A 19757-nucleotide genomic window follows, 5' to 3' on the forward strand; every position below is an offset into this window, starting at 1 on the left:
CAGCCATGAAATTAAAAGATGCTTGCTCCTTGGAAGAAAAGTTATGACCAACCTAGACAGCATATTAAAAACCAGAGACATTACTTTGCCAACAAAGGTCTGTCTAGTCAAAGCTATGGTTTTTCCAGTGGTCATGTATGGATGTGAGAATTGGACTATAAAGAAAGCTGAGCGCTGAAGAATTGATGCTTTTGAACTGTGGTATTGGAGAAGACTCTTGAGAGTCCCTTGGAGTGCAAGAAGATCAAACCAGTCAGTCCTAAAGAAAATCAGTCCTGAATATTCATTGGAAGGACTGATGCTGAAGCTGAAACTCCAACACTCTGGCCACCTGATGCGAAGAACTGACTCATTAGAAAAGACCCTGATGCTGGGAAAGATTGAAGGCGGGAGGAGAAGGGGACAACAGAGGATGAGATGGTTGGATGGCATCACTGACTCGATGGACATGAGTATGAGTAAGCTCTGGGAGTTGGTGATGGACAGGGAAGCCTGGTGTGCTGCAGTCCATGGGGTCTCAAAGAGTCAGACATGACTGAGCGACTGAACTGAACTGAACTGAGGGCTACTCTTCGGTTGCACTGCACAGGCTTCTTGTTGTGATGGTTTCTCTTGCATAGCATGGGCTCTAGGGTGCACAGGCTTCAAGAGTTGAAGCACTCGGCCTCAGTAGTTGCAGCTCAAGGGTTCTAGAGCGTGGGCTCGGTAATTGTTGGTGCACAGGCTTAGTTGCTCCTCGGCATATGACATCTTCCCAGTCCAAGGGTGGAACCTGTGTCCCCTGCATTAGCAAGCAGATTCTTCACGACAGGACCACCAGGGAAGTCCCCTATCTCTGTTTAAGTGCAGAAATCAGGGCCTTCCCTGGTGGTCCAGTGGTGAAGAATCTGCCTTCTAAGGCAAAGGACACAGGTTTGGATCCTGGTCAGGAAACTAAGGTCCCACATTTTGTGCGGCCTCTGAGTCTGTGTAAAAAAAAATAATTTTTTTGAATGCAGTAGCCAGCAGTTGTACTGTAGGAAGCTGTCCTTAGTACCTTCATTAGCCTTTAGGGGAAGAAAAAAATTTCTGTCTTAGAGCTGGTCCAGCTTGAGCAGAGAGAAGGGAGAGGGTCTGGGACCACGGGGGTGGAGCAGACATGGGGATGTGTCATGGTGGAGGGGGGCAGCATGAGAGCAGTGAATATCTGGGGGTGGGCTGGAGGGGGCTGCCAAGGGGTTGCAGGGGTTGGGGAAGAAAGCAAAGGGGCAGAGAGTGGGATGGTGCTGTGGGGAAAATACGTAGTGGAAATAGAGCAAATAGAGGCAAAGACCTGGACTACAGTCCTGCTTCTGGCGCTAAGGTGCTTCATGTGCGGGCAAGCCCTCCTCTTCAGAGCTCTCTCCCCCAGCCACAGGATGGGGGACCAGAGCTGCACCCTCCAATCACCAGGGGAGTCATTCCAACTCACATTCACCAGACGGCACCCCGACCAGCTGAACTCACACTGCAGGAATGGTGCAGAGCCACTTACACGGAAGGAAAGCCCCCTGGGGGATTTCAATGCTTGTTCTTTGGTTAGAACCCCTAGATTGAAAGAGAGCCAAGCTTCCTTCCAGCCCTAAGAGAGCCTGAGGGGCTCGGTGGCTCTGAAAACAAATTTACTCTCCCTCTGTTCCTACTCAAAGATGGCTCTGGTGCCTGGCAGGCAGACAGGCTCCACTTCGCCACACTTTCCACTGGCTGCACCACTCTGGAGGCAAAACCTTTGAGAGCACGAGGTAGAGACAGAGGCAGCCTCCGAGCGTCTGGCAGTCACCAGCCAACAGTCCCGATGGTGAACAGCAGAGGGCGCCAGGCTCCCTTCCCCCAGGGAGCACAAGTGTGTAAACAGAAGAGGATCCCTTAGGGAGGTCTCAGCCCAAGCCCTTCCATGCACACAGAAGAGATGGGCTTGCAGAGGGCAAGTGGTTCACCAAGTCTGAGCCAAGTGCCCTGAGCATCCCTGTGCACCATCAGGATTGACCTACCTTCCGTTTTAGTCTAGTCTAAATCATGACTAAATCATGACATGGCTCTCTCTTGCTGTTCACTCTCTTGCGTCATGAACTTTATCACCATAACATGATACGTTTGTGGCCTGGAAGTCAGGATTCCTGGCATCCTTTTATAGGAAGAGCCTGGCTTTAATGTGACCTCTCCCACCTCTCCTGCCTCACAGCTTTTGTCTGTGTTCACCGTCCTGCATCTTGGGGCAGCCAAAGTGCTGAGAACATGCTGGAAATGGACGGTCTAGGAAGAGCTAGGTACAATGGCATCATCATTTTGCCTGGGTGAGAAAACAGAGAGGGAAATGCATATACCACTTTTCTGACACCTGAAGGAAAATTTGCAAGGGGTGAGGAGCCATGGTGCCCCAAACACGAGTCTATTAAAAGCAGAACAAAAACAGTTCTAAGTTCACCTTCACGATTCTGGACTTAATCGCAACAAACATTTGAGTTCGAATGATGAAAGGACTTCCAAGCCTAACAAGAAACCACCTGGGGGAAATCTGAAAAAATGTAAAGACTAGAGAGCTAAACATCTTTCCCCTTCTCCCAGCTGAGCATGAAGTTATGTAAGGAGAGACGCCATGCACGGAGGAGGGGCTGCTCATATGATTACTGTGGAGGGAGACAGATGACAAAGACTGTCAGACTTTGGTCTGGAGCACTGGTTCTCAAAGCGTGGTCCCCGGCAGCATCAGTATCTCCTGACAATTTATTAGTCACATAAATTCTCAGGCTCTGTGTATGGAATCAGAAAGGTTGGGTTTAAGAAGTCTTGCAGGGAAATCTGAGGCTGGCTGAAGTTTGAGCACCACCGGTTTAGAGGTCCGTATGGATCACAGACAGGAAGGTAGATGACCTCTAGGGAACCGCAGGAGATTTCTCTGAGCCCATGGAATCAGAGATTCAACACAGGCCAGAGAAGACGGAGCTGACTTGGCAGTTTCAGGCTTCGCAAAGGCTGTCCTTTTTCTCTGGAGGTGCAAGGCCACGGACCAGGTAAAGATTCCTGTGTTACCATCCCAAGCCTTTCTGCTTTGAGGAAAGGCACAGAGAGAGGCAAGCTCTCAGGCAGCTTGCCGGAAGCTGGCCACTCCAGGAAGACAAGCCAGCGGTGGCAATTTTAGATCTCACCACTCCAAATACACGGGAGTTTGCATTCTTCAAGGGGCTCATTTGTGTGGAGACCCACTGTCTTTCCTCCCCTGAGAGAGCCTGGGCCCCAGCCTTACCCTCCTCGGTAACACGGAGGGGGATCAGCCGGGTGGTCTTCACGAAGGGGCGATGTGCTTCGAACTCAAACTCCCGGGAGACGTTGCAGGTGTAGAGGCCGGAGTCGTTCAGGGTGACGTTGAGCACAGTGATGGACACGTCCTGCAAATCTTTGCTCCCATTCCACTGCAGGCGCCCCTGGAAGGGGCTCTCCACCTCCTGGTGGCCGTTCCGATACTCGTAGATCTGTACGTGGAGAAACGGTGGGGGAGGGCCATGAGAGAAGACAGGGGAGGGGTGAGGACAGGGCAGAGAAGAGGACTAGATGGTGCATGGACAGGGGGGAGGGGTGATGTTACCAGCAGCTCCCAAAATGTGGGAGTGGGGTGGAGGCTCAGAGCGGGGCAAGGAAGAGAGCCAAGGCAGGGCGGGCAAAGGCACAGGGGGGTCAGGGCACGTGGACGTGGAAGGATGGGGTGGGCAGGAAAAGGGGGTGGAAAGAAAGAGAACAGAGGAAGATGAGTGTCACATACCGGAGGCTGAGAGAAAGGAAGGACTGGAAGGATATGGAAAAAAAGAACAAGAGAGAAAGCTGTGCCGTGGGGGCCGCCAGCGAGAGATGGAGGCAGAGAGGCAGCTTCATTTGTCATGAAGGATCTGAGAGCTCCGGCCTCCAAATGTGACTCTTAGAGTTGATCACCATTGGGGGGACATGGGCAGTCGTGGCTAGGCCACAAGAAGGGGACCCAGGCTGCTCGAGTGGCCCAGATGAGCAGAGAGATGCCAGTGATGTGCGTGCATCAGCTCTTCCACTCTGGGTGGAGTTAGAGCTGATCTCTATGTTTCTTTTCTCTGACACTTCCACCTTCTGACATACCTATTTTTTTCCCCTCTACAGCTGTGCAGTTCATCTAATCTCTATTGGCCACACGTGGCTACTTACATTAAAATTCAAATTACTAGGAATTAAATAAAATGTAAAATTCTGTTTTTTCAGTTGCACCAGCCCCGTGTCAAATGTTCAGTGACACCTGTACCTGGTGGCTACTGAGTTGGACAGCATGAATATGGAATGTTTGCATCTTCGCAAAAATTTCTATTACCATTACTCTGTATTTCCAGCACAACTGTTAAAGCTTCTTTTCCTCCATCTGAGCCATCTTTTTACTTTGGGCATGCCTGGAAGCAGAGCAGGTGGCTGGCATATAACCAGGCCTGAGGCTTCATGGGGACCTCTCCACCTCATTAAGATGTCCAGGCTCCTGCAACACTAGGTCCTGGACACTAGCCTTGGTCAAGGTCAGCCCTGAGCTGGGGACTGGGAAGGCTACTGTCCCAGGCCTGGCACCTGATTGGAGCAAAGCCACTTCAGAATGACATGTCCAGCCTAGAATTAGAAATGAGCCCAGCTTTAGGAGAGCTAGAGACAAAAGCAAGCAAAATTCAATTTCATCCTAATGTTGTCTCCATTAGGTCTTTGTGGAGAAAAAACTTGCCTCCAGGAAGATGAGGCAGTACAGTAAAAAGGGCTTTGTATCTGCTCTCAGACAACCTGTTTCATATCTAAGCTCTCTTTACTAACTAAACTTCGATGAGTTGCCCCTTTTGGGTATATGTGTGCATGTGTATTGGGCTTTCTGGGTGGCTCAGCAGTAAGAATCCACCAGCCAATGCAGGAGACACATGAGACGTGGGTTCAATCCCTGGACTGGAAAGATCCCTGGAGGCGGAAATGACAACCCACTCCAGGATTCTTGCCTGGAGAATCCCATGGATGGGGGAGCCTGTCGGGCTACAGTACATAGGATCCCAAAGAGTTGGACTGAGCACGCACATGTGTGTGTGTGCTTGTGTGTGTTCTTAATCAAACACTTATATAGTGTTTCCTATATCAGAACTATTTTAAACATGTTAAAAATTATAGCTCATGGGACTTCCTTGGTGGTTCAGTAGTTAAGACTCAGCGCTTTCACTGCACTGGGCATGATTTTGACCTCTGGTCAGGGAATTAAGGGGCTTCCCTTGTGGCTCAGCTGATAAAGAATCCGCCTGCAATGCAGGAGACCTGGGCTCAATCCCTGGGTTGGGAAGATCCCCTGCAGAAGGGAAAAGCTACCCACTCTAGTAATCTAGCCTGGAGAATTCAATGGACTGTATAGTCCATGGGGTTACAGAGTTGGACACAATAGAGCAACTTTCACTTTCAGGGAATTAAGATCCCACATGCCACATGATACAGCCAAAAATGAAATAAATAAAAATTATAGCTCAAGAGTCCTGGTAACAAGTCTATGAAGTAGCTATAGTTTATATCCCCATTTTAGAGATGAGGAAAGTGAGGTACAGAGCAGTTAAGCAATTTGTCCAAGGACACAAGTTAATAAGCTGTGGAGTCAAGAACCAATCCCACGCAGCCTGGCCCCAGAGAGAATGAAAGTGTGAATAACTGTCATCCCCAAGTTGGTACTCAGATTATATAACTACCATTTTGGCACTGGCACCAACCAATCAGACTAACATTGGTCATGGCTGATCCCTCAGTTCCCAGACCACAAGGAGGTCAGAGGTTCCTCGTGGGAAGGATGGTGGTGAAGCCACTAGGGAGGTTTAGCACAAGTAACCACTACAGGATGGCCCAAACACTTTACCCATTGATGTACATGTACTAGTTGACCATCAGCTTTGGTCACCCCGACATTCTTACTTCAGGGGTGAGATGAAGAGACAGTGAGACTTAAATGGGTTAAACCCATGTCATTCCATTTAATAACACAGCGTTATTTTAATTTTTAAAATAAATGTATTGTTTTTGGCTGTGCTGGGTCTTCGTTGCTGCACAGGGGCTTTCTCTAGTTCCATCACGTGGGGGCTTCTCTTCTGTGCGGAGGACAGGCTTCTCACTGCAGTGGCTTCTCTTGTTCTAGAGCACAGGCTCTAGGGCTCGGGGGCTTCAGTAGATGTGGGACACGGGCTGAGTTGCCCCGCAGCATGTGGGGTTTTCCCAGACCAGGGATTGGCAGGTGGATTCTTAACCACTAGACCACCAGGGAAGTCCTTCAGTTTTTCTACTAATTTAATCCATCCAGTAGGATGGTGCAGAGATTAAATGAAAACACCTGCCTAGTGGGGTGACTGACGCACAGTGGGCTCTAAATACTATTTATGTCTTCCCCCCCTTATTCTGTTTATAACCAGGAGTGCTCGGAGCTGGCCGGGCGCCCTCCCTTTCGCAGAGGCTGGGCTACACTGAAGCTGTCAGTTATCTGCAGAGGAGCTGTCTATCTTTGGAGAGAAGGAGCCAGTGTTTGTCAGATCGTCATTCCCCCAGACTGTCGGGAGCCAGGTGCAAAATGGCAGAGGCCAGCAAAGCAAAGACCAGAGTCAGCAGTCAGACATACAAGGAAATCTTTACCGCCCTCGGGCCTGTAGAACCATTCCACCACCGTGGTGGCCTCCACCTCCTCCCTCTTCATGCAGGAGATGCAGCGCAGCTTCATGGGGTTGCCCTGAACCGCCTCGGTCTCCGAGGGCACTTCCACACACACGGGGAAGCAGACGCCGACTAGAGAGAGGCCAGGAGACAGGGAGGGGCCAGGAGGTGTTGGGCAGAGGGAAGGGAGAGCAAGAAGGGAGGGAGGAGAGACAGAGAAGGAAGAACCATGAGACACATGGGAAAATAGCATGCATGTGTAAGATCTCCCCAAGTACCCACTCTCCCGACCGGCAGGGATGAGCTGGCGTTGACCGAGAGGCTCACGGGAAACAGTGAGCTGCGAGCAGCACATATCTGACCCTGCCCTCAAAGACTCAGCATCTAGGTGCAAACAGAGTACCTCTGCATCCACCCATTGACTGCATGCACCCCTTCACTGAACCAGCATCCACTGAAATCTACCCTGTGACAGGCCTGATGCTGAGATTCAAAGTTGCACAAAACACTCACCACGCCCCAAAGGCGTTTATAGTCTAGCAGGGAACGCACACTCCTAAGTGTCATGAAACCAGACTGCGGTGACTGACATACTAGTAATGTGCTCTGTTCCCAGAGGAGGGGCAGTTATTCCTGGCTGAGCTGGGAGAGAGGAAGACAAGGATGGTGAGACTTGAGGCCAGAAAGGGAGATCGGACCCATGTTGTGGGGACATCTATATGTACTGCACAAGGAGGGGGGCATATGTTTCAAAGCCATGGAGAGATGTAAGCATATCTGTGTTTTATGGGAGATGTAGGTAATTCTGAGGCATAGTGGAGGGCAGAGCAGCAAGGAGGACAATGTGAGCTGACCGTGGGACTGGGGCGATGCTTCATGCAGGAGAGACACAGTTAAGAATCGGGAGGGGGAAACTAACACGACATTGTAAAGCAATTACACTCCAATAAAAAAGCAAACAACAACAAAATCTCACACCACACACAAAAATATAGAAAAGAATTGCATGAAAAAAGACATGCATAAAATTAGAGGAGAGTAGTAAGAAACATGTTCAAATTTCTTAAAGGGAGAGAATTTTAAAATGTAAGTTATTTCTATATCAAAAAACATACAAAACAAAATAGAAGAATAAATGCAGAGTGGCAGAAATGAAAAACATTGGGAGGGGTGTCAGATCGGAGGGCACCTTGCATGCCACTCGGAGGTCTGGACTTATAGTTCCTGCCCCCTAGAGACTTGTGGCTCATTAAAGAGGGTAAGTACATCAGACTGAAAATTCAGAATGAATCAAAAGTGGGATGTGGCTGCCAACAAAGAAAGTGCAAATATGGGCTGTGTTAACAGATGTAGCTGTAGAACAGAGAAGGAACAGTTCCTCTGTGCTGCTCAGAACAAATCTGGACTATGAGGATCAGTTCCGGTGTCACAGTGTACAAAAGGAAGTTTGTAGGGGAAGGCAAGATGGAGAGGGTCTGGGGCAAAGTCTGGTAAGAACAAAGCGGGGTGGCCGGGGCTGCTTAGCTTGGACATTGACACATCTGTCTTCAAATATTTGAAGGAAGAGAAAATAGATTTCTGTGGAAGAGAAAATAGATTCTGACCAGCTCCAAAAGCTACATGAAAGTAAGGCTTGCTCAATTAAAAACATTTTTTTTTTTTGGTGCTGAAGCTGTTAACAAATGCAAAAAATTTTTTCGTAAGAACTTTCTTATACAGAAGGTTCAAAAGTGAGAGGAGCATCTGGGATTCTTATATTAGGACTTCTAACCCCTCCTGAGGCCACCTTCTCATTCATGATAAAAACAGAGCCCCTAAAAATGAAACAGTACACACTGTCATTTAAAAACTCGGTCCACTGTGAGTGGCCAGTCTTTCCTTCAGTCTGTCTTAGTTCTTCCTAAAAGTAGAGGAAAGCTGTATTCAGAGCTTAAAATGAGATTGACCAACTAATTAAGAGTGAAAAATGAAATATTGGACTTAGAAGGGAACAAATTAAATTTTTAGACATAGTGTTTAAAAACTAGAGGCACTATGATACAGTTTAGCATATTGAGATAAAATAAATTTCATTGGTTTGGTTTTAAAACTCTGAGCAAGCTGGGACTGCTCTAGTGGGCAGCCTGCAAGAGGCTCCCCTGCTTTTGCATATTTGTTGCTGCTCAGTTGCTCAGTTGTGTCTGACTGCAACCCCATGGACTGCAGCACTCCAGGCTCCCCTGTCCTTCACTATCTCCTGGAATTTGCTTAAATTCATCTCATTTCAAATTCATTTCACACATTTCTGCATATGGGTCATCACTTTAACGGGGGGAGGTTCCTTATCCAGAGAGAACTGATCAGAAACATTTTCAGAATGTGATACATTTGAAGTCTTGAGGATAGGCCTGTTTTCTTCTGTTTTTCTTTTTTTTAAGAAAGCATGGTCTATGCAAAAGTTTGTGAGTGGATAGAGGTGTAGAGACTATGCATTGAAAACCCCATGTAGCAGGGAGTCTTGAGGCACATGTATATTTAATGAGATGTGGTAAAGATGAATTAGTTCAATGAAGATGACTTCAGAGTAAAATAGGAAAATATTCCAAGTAATGTACAGTTACACTTATACAAGCAGGAGGAAGATGGCACTGGGCAACTGAAGGCTTGGGTTTGGTGGACTGTTTTTGCTTTTTTGGCTGCACCGAGTGGCTTGTGGGATCTTAGTTCCCCAACCAGAGATGGACCACAGTGAAAGCACCAAGTCCTGACCACTAGACTGCTATGGAAATCCCAGGTTGATAGACGGTTTAATCTCTATGAGACTCAGTTTATTCATCAACAAAATGCTGGAAATAATATCGAATAAATTTGTCGTGAAAACTCTATGGGATGATTTCTACAAACACGTTCTGTACAAAGGATCATTAGAGACAGCCTCACTGAGAAGATGACACGGAGCAGGCACCAAATGAAAGAAAGGAGGGAACAAGCTATATGAATTATCTATGTGAAAGCGTACGGAGGAGAAAGCAACTCGAGAGTCCTAGGATGGGAGTGTGCTGGCAGAAGCAAAGAGCACAATAAACCACAGGGAACAGGAACTTCCCTGGGGGCTAGTGATTAAGAATCTGCTTTCCAATGCCAGGAATACAGGTTCAATCCCTGGTCCGACAACTAACATCCCACATGCCTCAGGTTTGTGCTGCAACTAAGACTGGATACAGCCAAAAATAAATAAGATTTTTTGGGGGTTGTGCTGGGTCTTCGTTGCTGCGTGTGGTCTTTCCCTAGCTGTGGTGAGCAGGGTCTACTCTTCGTTGTGGTGTTTGGGCTTCTCATTGCGGTGGTTTCTCTTCTTGTGAAGCACAGGCTGGGCTCAGTAGTTGTGGTCCATGGGCCTAGTTGCTCTGAGGCACGTGGGATCCTCCCAGACCAGGGATCGAACTTGTGTTACCCGCAATGGGGGCAGGTGGATTCCTATCCACCATACCACCAGGGAAGTCCCAAGATATTTTTAAAAATAATAATAAAGTACAGGGAACAAAGTGAGAATAGAAGGAGACAAGGTAGAAGAAATAAACCAGGACCGGATCGTGGCTGCCCTTGTAGACCATGACTAGGACTTTGGCTTCTGCTTTGAATGACACGGGAGCACTGCAGGGTTCTGAGTGGAAGAATGGCATGACATGATCTGACTGCTCTGTTGAGAATAAACTGAAGAGGTGAGGAAGCACAGGGTGGACGCAAACAGAACACTTAAAAGGCTGGTACATGGATCAGACTGAGAGATGGTTCAGTGATTCTGCTTGGATGAAGATAGCAATAGAGCTGCTGGGCTCGCAAATGTCATGTGCTGGACTAACATCCTTGAATAGGTGTGAGGTGATGTACTCCAGTGAACATGAGGATGAGTTGGCCTTAACTATAAACACAGTAGGTTCATTTAGAGTAAAAGGGGGGAAAGCAGAATATATGTAGTCAGGATGGTCAGCAGGGTATAGAAGCCTCTCTTTGTTATGAGATGCCCCTGAGTAATGCAATCATCAGAGAGTAAGCCCCACTGACCACCTTCTCTTTGCCAAAGTCCAGTCTGAAGTCCTAAGAAAGAACCCTGCTCATGAGGTCAATTAAATTCATGAGGTCCCAGATAAGACATTGAAAAATGGCCACAAAATCCACTCATCCTTATTCGCTTTCCCTTTGCAATATGACTTGCTTCTTGGAAAAGACCCTGATGCTGGGAAAGATTGAGGGCAAGAGGGGAAGAGGGTGACAGAGGATGAGATGGTTGGATGGCATTATCGACTCAATGCACATTCTGGGAGATAGTGAAGGACAAGGAAGTCTGGCGTGCTGCAGTTTATGTGGTTAGAGTTGGACACAACTTACTGACTGAACAACAACTCCTTCCATCCAGAGGTAAAGTCTATTTTTCCATCCTGTGAGTCTCCAGTATACTACTTCCTCTCTTTTCATGAAATCCTCTAGATTCTAGAAAAGACTGTATGTATGGTAGACATTCAACCCACCCTGCTGACTATAAATAAGAAACTCCTGGAATAATCTTGACCAAATCATTTGACCTTTGGTCTCCTCTTCTGTTTCCATAGTAATAATGTGGAAACATGAGAAGGAAGAATAGATTGGTTATGATTATATTTAACTAAGGAATAGCATTAATCTATCTATATTAAGCAGTGGATAGTAATGTATATGTAACCAACTCCTCTAATCTTTCTCTTCTTTGGTTATCTGGTTATATTGCCCCTCTTGACTTTGCTCTACACTGCTTTCCTTTGTATTAAGAAAATAAAGGCTTTGATTAGAAAGTAAAACTTTCCAGAAAGAGGTAATAAATGACATTATTTGTAGATATGAACACCCTGAAATGACTTGGTCTATCAGATCTAGCCAGTCACTTAGCAAAGCCTTGAGAGAATGGGATGCAAAATGGGTTGCTGGGGGGAAAGAGGAAAACATTCCCCAGCACAACAGACATCTGGGAGAGTAGACCTGGAGAGGAAGAGCTGAGAAGATACTAGGAGGTGATGAGTAGGGCCCTAGGCTTGGGAGAGGAGTGGAAGGGTGGCTCCAAAGAGAAATGAAAGGACAGATGCCCACCTTGCAATCCTGTACAGAGAGCAGCAGGTGTGACCATAAGAGCTACAACAAGCACTAGAAGACCAAACTCACGAGATAAGAGTTCTCTACAAGTCCTTTCTCCTTCCCTGCACTTATTTTCTTATCTCTAAACTGGAAACGACACTACTTTCCCTGACTAACACCACTGGATTGCTATGGGGACCAAATCTTCATTTGAAAACTGCTTTGTAAACTGTGAAGCACTAGGCAAGTGTGGATTTATTATTATTACTACTATTTACTTTAATGAAGGAAATGTGGAATTTTGCCGAATTCATGCAGAAAATAAAAGAATGGAAAAATTCCATTCACATTTGCATCATGTGACCAATCAGTTTGGGAAGGGTGAATGCATCTAAGCTAAGTGTTTTCCAATACTGGAATTACATGCAAATACAATGAGATCGCATTTGTGAAGTGAGGCCTTCTCTCTAACATTTAATGGCAAAGTTTCCTGAACTATCTCTTTCTCTTTTTAGGTGTGTGTGCCTTTTTAAAATTAATTTATTTTTTTAAATTTATTTTTAATTGGGGGGAAATTGCTTTACAATGTTGTTTTGGTTCCTGCCGTACAACAATGCAAATCAGCCATAATTATACATACATGCCCTCCCTCCCTAGCCTCACTCCCTTCCCCCATCCCATCCTTCCAGGTCATCACAGACTGCCAGACTAGGTTCCCTGTGCTACATAGTAACTTCTCACCAGCTATCTATTTTACACATGGCAATGTATATAGGTTGATGCTACTTTCTGCATTAGTCTCACCCTCTCCTTCCCCTACTGTGTCCACAAGTCCTTTCTCTATATCTGAGTCTCCATTCCTTCCCTGAAAATAGGTTCATCAATGCCATTTTTTCTAGATTCCATATATATGCATTAATATACGATATTTGTTTTTCTCTTTCTGACTTATTTCACTCTGTTCAAGATTCAAGGTTCATCCACTTCACTGGAACTGACTCAAATGTGTTCTTTTTATGGCTGAGTAATATTCCACTGTATATATGTACCATATCTCCTTTACCCATTCATCTGTCGATGTACATTTAGGTTGCTTCCATGTCCTAGCTATTGGAAACAGCACTGCTATGAGCACTGGGGTACATCCTTCTTTTTCAAGTACAGTTTTCCCAGGGTATATGCCCACTAGAGGGATCGTTGGACCATATGGTAGTTTTATTCCTAGTTTTTTAAGGAATCTCCATACTGTTCTTGGAGAAGGAAATGGCAACCCACTCCAGTATTCTTGCCTGGAAAATCCCATGGACAGAGGAGCCTGGCGGGCTACAGTCCATGGGGTTGCAAAGAGTCAGATACAACTGAGTGACTAACACACACACATACTGTTCTCCATAGTGGCTGTACCAATCTACATTCCCACCAACAGTGCAAGAGGGTTCTCTTTTCTCCATATTCTCTCCAGCATTTGTTGTTTGTAGATTATTTTTTGATGGCCATTCTGACTGGTGTGAGAATGGCCTTATGTAGCTTCTTAACTTGGTGAACCATGTTCAGAAGCTGAGGATGGACAAGGATAGGTGTAACACATATACTTCTCCCACAGATTTTTTTTTTTTTTTTTTTGGGCAGGGGGATTGAGGGGTGGAGAGGAAGATGGGCACTTTGGCATTTTAGCAATATTCTGTAAGTTATTTCCCTACCATTCAACTGTGCAGCTAAAAAGGATGTTAGATATCTGCCCCAACTTCCAGACTTACATATTTCCAAATACACATATATGAGGAACCAAATATTCTCAAGTTATGACATGAAAAGCTAGTGGCAGAGCTAACACTCTGATCCAGAGTCCTAGTCAAAACGTCCTAGACTATAGCATACTCTCCCCTCCACTAGAATCCAGACATTAAAAACTTAAATTAGGGTTTGGGAAGAAAGGCTTTGTAGAATATCACCCAAGTTCCTCTACAACTTCACCTGTCATTGCTTTACTCATGTTCTTTCTTACGCAGCCCGAAGAACCTCTCCTAAGCCTCATGTCCCTAGTCTTCACCTCCCCTGAGGAAATCTCAGCCTTTAGTCTTCAAGACAGGTGAGATCATTGGCAACCTATTATGTCTGCTTCATGTTCAGATCTGGTCTACTCTACTGGGAATGGATGGCGGTGAGTCTGCCCTTGGGACTGGCCTTACTCTCCCTCTTTGTCCTTCACAGCCTGTCTCATCAAGCATTTTGTTCAACAGGAAGCTTGGCTCTGCTTCTGGTCACATGCAAAATCCAGATAACACTGGCAGCCAGAGTTAGTCCTGGAGGCTTAATAAAGAGATAATAAGGTAAAGAGGCAATTCCCATCAGCATATCTGCCACTGCACTAGCAGAATGAGTTCCATGCCAATCATAGAGCATGATCCCACATACCTAGTTTCAGTAAGGTAGGTGGGCATGCTCACATCTAATTATCCTGGCTATTGACATGGAGGAAGGTAGCTAAGATGATGGCAAGGATATCAACTGGAGAGCACGTATATTTGACCAAGACTGAATGCCCATAACTACACAACTACACACAACTACAGGCACACACATACACACACACACACACACACACTACTACATCCTCATCAATCCATTCAGATGCCCATGCTAACATGCTCCAACACAAACTAGCACACACATTCAGACGCTGAGGGATATACATCAATACAGTTAAGCATTCTCTCAGTCGAACATCTAGACATTATCATGTAGATTCATTAACTTCTGCCATACACAGCAGGCATCCCACTTCAAGCCCATCTCTAAGACCACTCTGCTCAGCTTTACTGTTCCAAGTATAGGAATCCCTTATTTGGCGAGAGAAGGTCACCTCACTGCTTCACAATAGATAAACAAGAACCTATTTATCGTTGAAGGCAAAAACATCCAGCTCCCCAAACACCAAAGCACCTTAGTTCCCCATGTTCATGAAAAAGAAAAAAGATGCAATTCCCAGGTGCCTATTCATCTAATATATTACTGCAAATGGCTGAAGCCAATTTTATTAAAATTAAACAGTAGGATCAACAACTAAAGTATTTTCACTCCCAAAATGCACACATCCAGATTTTTTAATGTATAAAAATTAATTTGAAGAACTCATTGAGAAATGAAATGCAACTGCAACCAATATATATATATATGTATTTTTTTTTTTAATAATGAACGTGACAGCATTCTCTTTCAGCAACAGGAAAGGGGGGAAAAATACTTTGTAATTAGCAGGAAACGGGAGGAAGGGTGGGAAAACCACCAAGGGAGGTTCGGAAATAAAGCATCAGAGGAATAGGGAGGCCTTTTGACAATCTCAAAATCCTAGCTCTCATGGAATCCTTCTGGATCCCATGTCTGGCAGACATGTACAGAGGGAAGCCAACCAGGGCTCCTTGTCACCAACGATATCAATGTGTTATTATTGTTAACATTATTACTGTTATCTGCATCTCGCATGGCAGGGTGCTGGTACTTACCCCACAAGATGAGCAGAAGGGAAGCCAGAGGAAACAATCTGTTGAAGGCAGGCATCTTTTTTTTTTTCAGCGGGTGGCTTTCGGGGCTAAACAGAGATTCCCTGGGTCAACAACCGCTCCCTTTCAGAGACTTTCGAGGAAACCCTCTGGGACGAACCGGTCCAAGGAGGCGACTTTCTGACTGAAATAAAGGCCAAGCGCCGGTGACTGGGGAGGCTCTTCGGGGTTTTGGAGCCAAGCGAGGGTTTCAGCTCCAAGCCACCCTAGCGGGCCGCCCCAGTTCAAAAGAGCGGATCGGCAGCTCGGGGCGCTCTCCCCAGAGCCCGTTGCTGGGATCCGGATCAGCACCACGGACAGTGCCTTCCCCGCCCACCCCGGAACTTCCAGTCTCCTGTTTGCGCGTCGCGGAAAGCTTGGCTCGGAACCGAGCAGCCGGCAGGCTCTAGGCGGCTGGGCTGTCGAAGGGGTCCATGTTAATCCACCTCTCACCTCCTTACGAACAGATACGCTCCAACCAGGATCCACCCAGACCCGGGAGCGCCGGCTTCATCCGCCCTGGCGGCTTCTCCAACTGGGCGTGCCCATATACCCGAAACCAACACGGAGCTGCCGTCTGAGCTACAAAATTCGTTCCACCTCGGTACCGTCCACACCCGCCGAGGCTCCCCGGGGAGATCCGGAGCGGCCAGGAAGAAGGTGGAACCTTCTGTTTGGCCGGCGATCTCAGAGGTGGGGCGGCAGGGAAGGGGGATGGACCCCTTCCCGGGAGCTCGCCCACAAGATCGTGCAAGGGCCCCGACCCTGGGTGGCAGGTGACCAGCTGCCCTTCTCCAAGGCCCCCTAGACCGTGTGTGCTCAGTCAGCCTTGACATGCGCAGGCTGCTCTCCACCCTCACTGCCACCACGGACCCACCCCCTCGTGCAACACTCCCCACCCCCAAACAGGCGTGCCCCTCCCAGGGCAGATCACGGCTGCCGAGCGCGGGGGCGGAGCTCGGAGCTGCGCAAACACCTCAGCCCCCGCGATTTCTCTGCTCGCCGGCTGTCTCCAGGTTTCCCTTTCACATCTCCACTTGTCTCCCCAGCAGGGGCACGCCTCCTCCCACCCATTCACACCCGCCAGGCAACCCCACTCCGGCTTCCTGCACAGACGTGCTAGCCTCTAGCTCCGGGAAGAGGAGGGCCAAATCTCTCGCAGGCAATGATCAGTGACGTCATCTGAAATGTACATGGCCCCTGGCTTCTCTCTCCCGACCCCATCCCCTCCTTCTCTCCCGGTGTGTTCTTTGTCTAGCCTTGATCAGTTGGTTCCGGACACACTTAACCCAGCAAAATAATCGCTGCTTAGAAATGGGGTAAGAGTGAGGCGCACCTGTTCCCATGTTCGCCTCCTTACCCAGTGAGGTGATCCAGATGTCGGTTCAACAGTGCTGTTGAGGGTGGGGCAACTCCCTCTCGCTCTAATCACTCCCCCCTCCCCAGTTTAAAAGCAGATAGATTGGGGTTTGGCGTCTCCCAACTATTAGCCTTACCCTAGTCCTAGCAGCTGTTTCAATGCCCCGCCCCATCTCTGGAAGGGAAACCTGAACCTTCAAATTTAGTTATAAACTCAATTGACATAATAGATTAGGAATGCTTGGAACCGAGTGAAAGGTTAATCCAAGAACCGTCCACCCCACCCCCACCCCCCCTTCTCATTCCCTACTGCTCCCTTTCCAAAAGGGGAAGCTTGACATTGATATTCCAAAATGGCAGGGTAACAGCTGACTGTAAGTGAACCACATGCAGAAAATTCTCCCTCCTAACATATCACAGAGCAACAGTGTCCTTCTTCCTGGGCAGGGAGCCACCGGGCCATAAACTCCATGTTGCTTTGAAGATCTGCCCTGAATCAGTGTGTTAGACTTGGATGAGAAGTTAAAGTCGACTTAATTCAACTTCCTTTCTAATTCTTGTATGCCTCAGGGACATTTCTGATGAACAAATTTGGCCTTTGTCAGTGGCCAAAGCTTACTACTTCGCAAGTTGGTTCCTTTGAATGTTTAAGAAAGTTCTTCTTTATATTCTATTGAATTCTGTACACTCTTCCTTCCTCCCCAAACTCCATTAAGTGGTCCACAAACTGTTTTCTTAAATAGAGAGTTAAGCTTCCCCACACTCCACCCCAGACTCTTTTGTTTGGGGTTAAGCTTTATACGGTTCTTTCAGTGTATTTTCTGGTTGGTTTCCAGCCCTTAATTACCCTGTCGCTGTCTCAGGAGGATTTTTAGTTTGTTGGTATGATTCTCAAAGTGACATTCAGAAGAGGAACTGTTGTTTTCTGTGAGGTCTGGGCAGTGTAAATCCAGGAGAATGATGGCCACATTTGCTTTAGATGGTGTGTCTGTCCAATTATATTTACAGCTATATCTCACTTATAAAGAGCTATGGTCAATTAAATTCTCATAAGTGTTTTTCACGAAAGCTGTTGCAGAGTTATCTTGGAGTTATACAGGGTATCTTAGGGGAAAAAAAATTTCTGTATTTATTGCTATTAAAATTTATTAGTTTATTATCCCATGCTATTAATACTTGTATTGAATCCAGATCTAATTATCCAACATCTCTTTTCTTTAGCTTTGTCTCATCTTTACGCTTGACAATCACTTGATCCAAATATAGACTTTTTTAATGGATAGGGAAAAAACAAAAAAGAGTTCTTTGGCATGATTTGAGAGACCTTATTCTAGTTTGACTAATTAGGCTTCTTTGGTATTATATTGGTATTGTGATTATATTTGGTATTGTGATTATAGCTCAATCGCAAATAAATACTCAAACATATTTCCAAATTTTCCATATTTGTATCATAACACGTTCTGAAATTTTAAAACAAAGGTATATGGGACTTCCCTGGAGGTCTGGTGAAGACTCTGTGCTTCCACTGCAGGGGGCATGGGTTCCATCTCAATGATAGTCAGGGAACTAAGATCCCACGTGCCTTGAGGTTCAGGCAAAAAATTAATCAATCAATCAATAAAACAAAGGGTATATGTGAGAGGAATTAGACTTATAATGATCCAGATAAGAGAGGTTTACATTTACATAAAAACAGATTTTCAACAATATATTTCAAACCATTCCAGAGTGAAATGAATTACCTTTTGTTATGTTCAAGCAGTTGTTATGCAAAGCGTTACTGGGATGTTGTAGAAAAAAAATCTTCTATAAGTTAGAACTTTGGTATGGATTGTTGATGAAGTGCCAATCAGAGACTTCCCTGGTGGTCCAGTGGTTAAGACTCCATCCTCCCAATACAGGGCGCCTGGGTTTGAGCCCTCATCAGGGAACTAAGATCCCACATGCCACAACTAAGACCCAGTGGAGCCAAATAAACAAATATTAAAAAACTTTTTTCCAACCATCTTTGAGATTCAATGATTTTATTGAAAGTCTCACCCAAATACATAGAGTGATTGAAATGTTTTCAGTCTGATAATCCTATCAACCACTACACTACAACCATCACCACCACTGTAGCACGAACTGGCTTAATTTTACATAATTTTGTCTCATGTTTGTGCTGATTCCTAATTATCACAATGTTCTTTTTAAAATATTTTCCAACCTCATTTTAAATAGTCACCTTGAAAATTTTACATGAGATTTTAAGAAGAATGTGCTTGCCTCTAGTTTGCACAAGCCACTTCCCCTGTGTCCCCTCTAGTGAAAACAGGAGCATTTGGTTTTTTCAGTCTTCCGACATTTCCTTTGATTTTTGGCAGTAGACCTCAGTCACTTTCACCAGTACCTTTAGTTCCCTAAGGTACATCTGGCTTTATTCTAAGAGTTTTTAATTCATTTAAAATAAGTTATCCCTTCCTCCTTTCTGCCATTTTGGCTTCAATCCCTTTTTGCTGTTTTTATTTTTTGTTGGTGGTGGTATTGTTTATTTATTTCTTTATTTTTACCTTTTTCCAACTTGATGATTATCTTCCCCTTATAGTTGAAGGTGAAGCCAGAGCAGACAGAAGCCAGAGCACTCTTTGTATCCTGTGAGACCATGCACATTTCGTGCTTGAAGCCCTTTAGTTGCATTTCACTGGATAATAAAATAATTAAAACCCAGACTCCTCTCCATGGTCTAGCAAGCCCTGCCCTGAACTCTGCCTGTCTCTTCACACTCAGGTCTACCATTCCCTGTCTTGTCCACAGTGTTCCAGTTACACTTGACTTTTTAAATATGTACCTCAAACTTATCAAGCTCTTTCCCATAATAGAGCCTTTGCATGAGCTGTCCCCTCTACCCAGAATGCTCTTCATCCTGTAACTGGTTTCTTATCATGCCACGCTTGCCTCAGATGACTTCTTGAGTAACACTCCCTGGACACACTGTCTAAATTGGCTTCCTACCCATCACCTCCACCTGAAGCTACTCTACTCTCATGACCCTGTTCCTTATTCCTCCCATCTTCTCTCACTCTCCAAATTTATCTTATTTTAAATTTATGTACTTGC

General features: G+C 46.0%; 1 protein-coding gene across 4 annotated transcripts in view; it reads right to left on the reverse strand.

Moving 5' to 3' along the window:
• SCN3B (sodium channel, voltage-gated, type III, beta subunit) overlaps nt 1-16818 on the reverse strand; it is a 24188-nt gene extending 7370 nt beyond the window's left edge. The window contains exons 1-4 of one of the 4 annotated variants that reach the window (XM_010830514.1): nt 16793-16818; nt 15261-15441; nt 6641-6804; nt 3263-3488 (exon numbers count right to left, since the gene is read on the reverse strand). In XM_010830514.1, the coding sequence (XP_010828816.1) occupies nt 3263-3488; nt 6641-6804; nt 15261-15315 (445 nt within the window). In that variant the 5' untranslated portion in view covers nt 15316-15441; nt 16793-16818. Of the gene's footprint in view, nt 1-3262; nt 3489-6640; nt 6805-15260; nt 15442-15749; nt 16137-16656; nt 16731-16792 lie in introns of those variants that run through there. The other 3 variants (XM_010830513.1, XM_010830512.1, XM_010830515.1) reach the window with 3 other exon arrangements.
• Nucleotides 16819-19757: the final 2939 nt, after the last annotated feature.

The sequence above is a fragment of the Bison bison genome, unplaced genomic scaffold, assembly GCF_000754665.1.
Source record: "Bison bison bison isolate TAMUID 2011002044 unplaced genomic scaffold, Bison_UMD1.0 scf7180017864518, whole genome shotgun sequence".
NCBI lineage: Eukaryota > Metazoa > Chordata > Mammalia > Artiodactyla > Bovidae > Bison > Bison bison.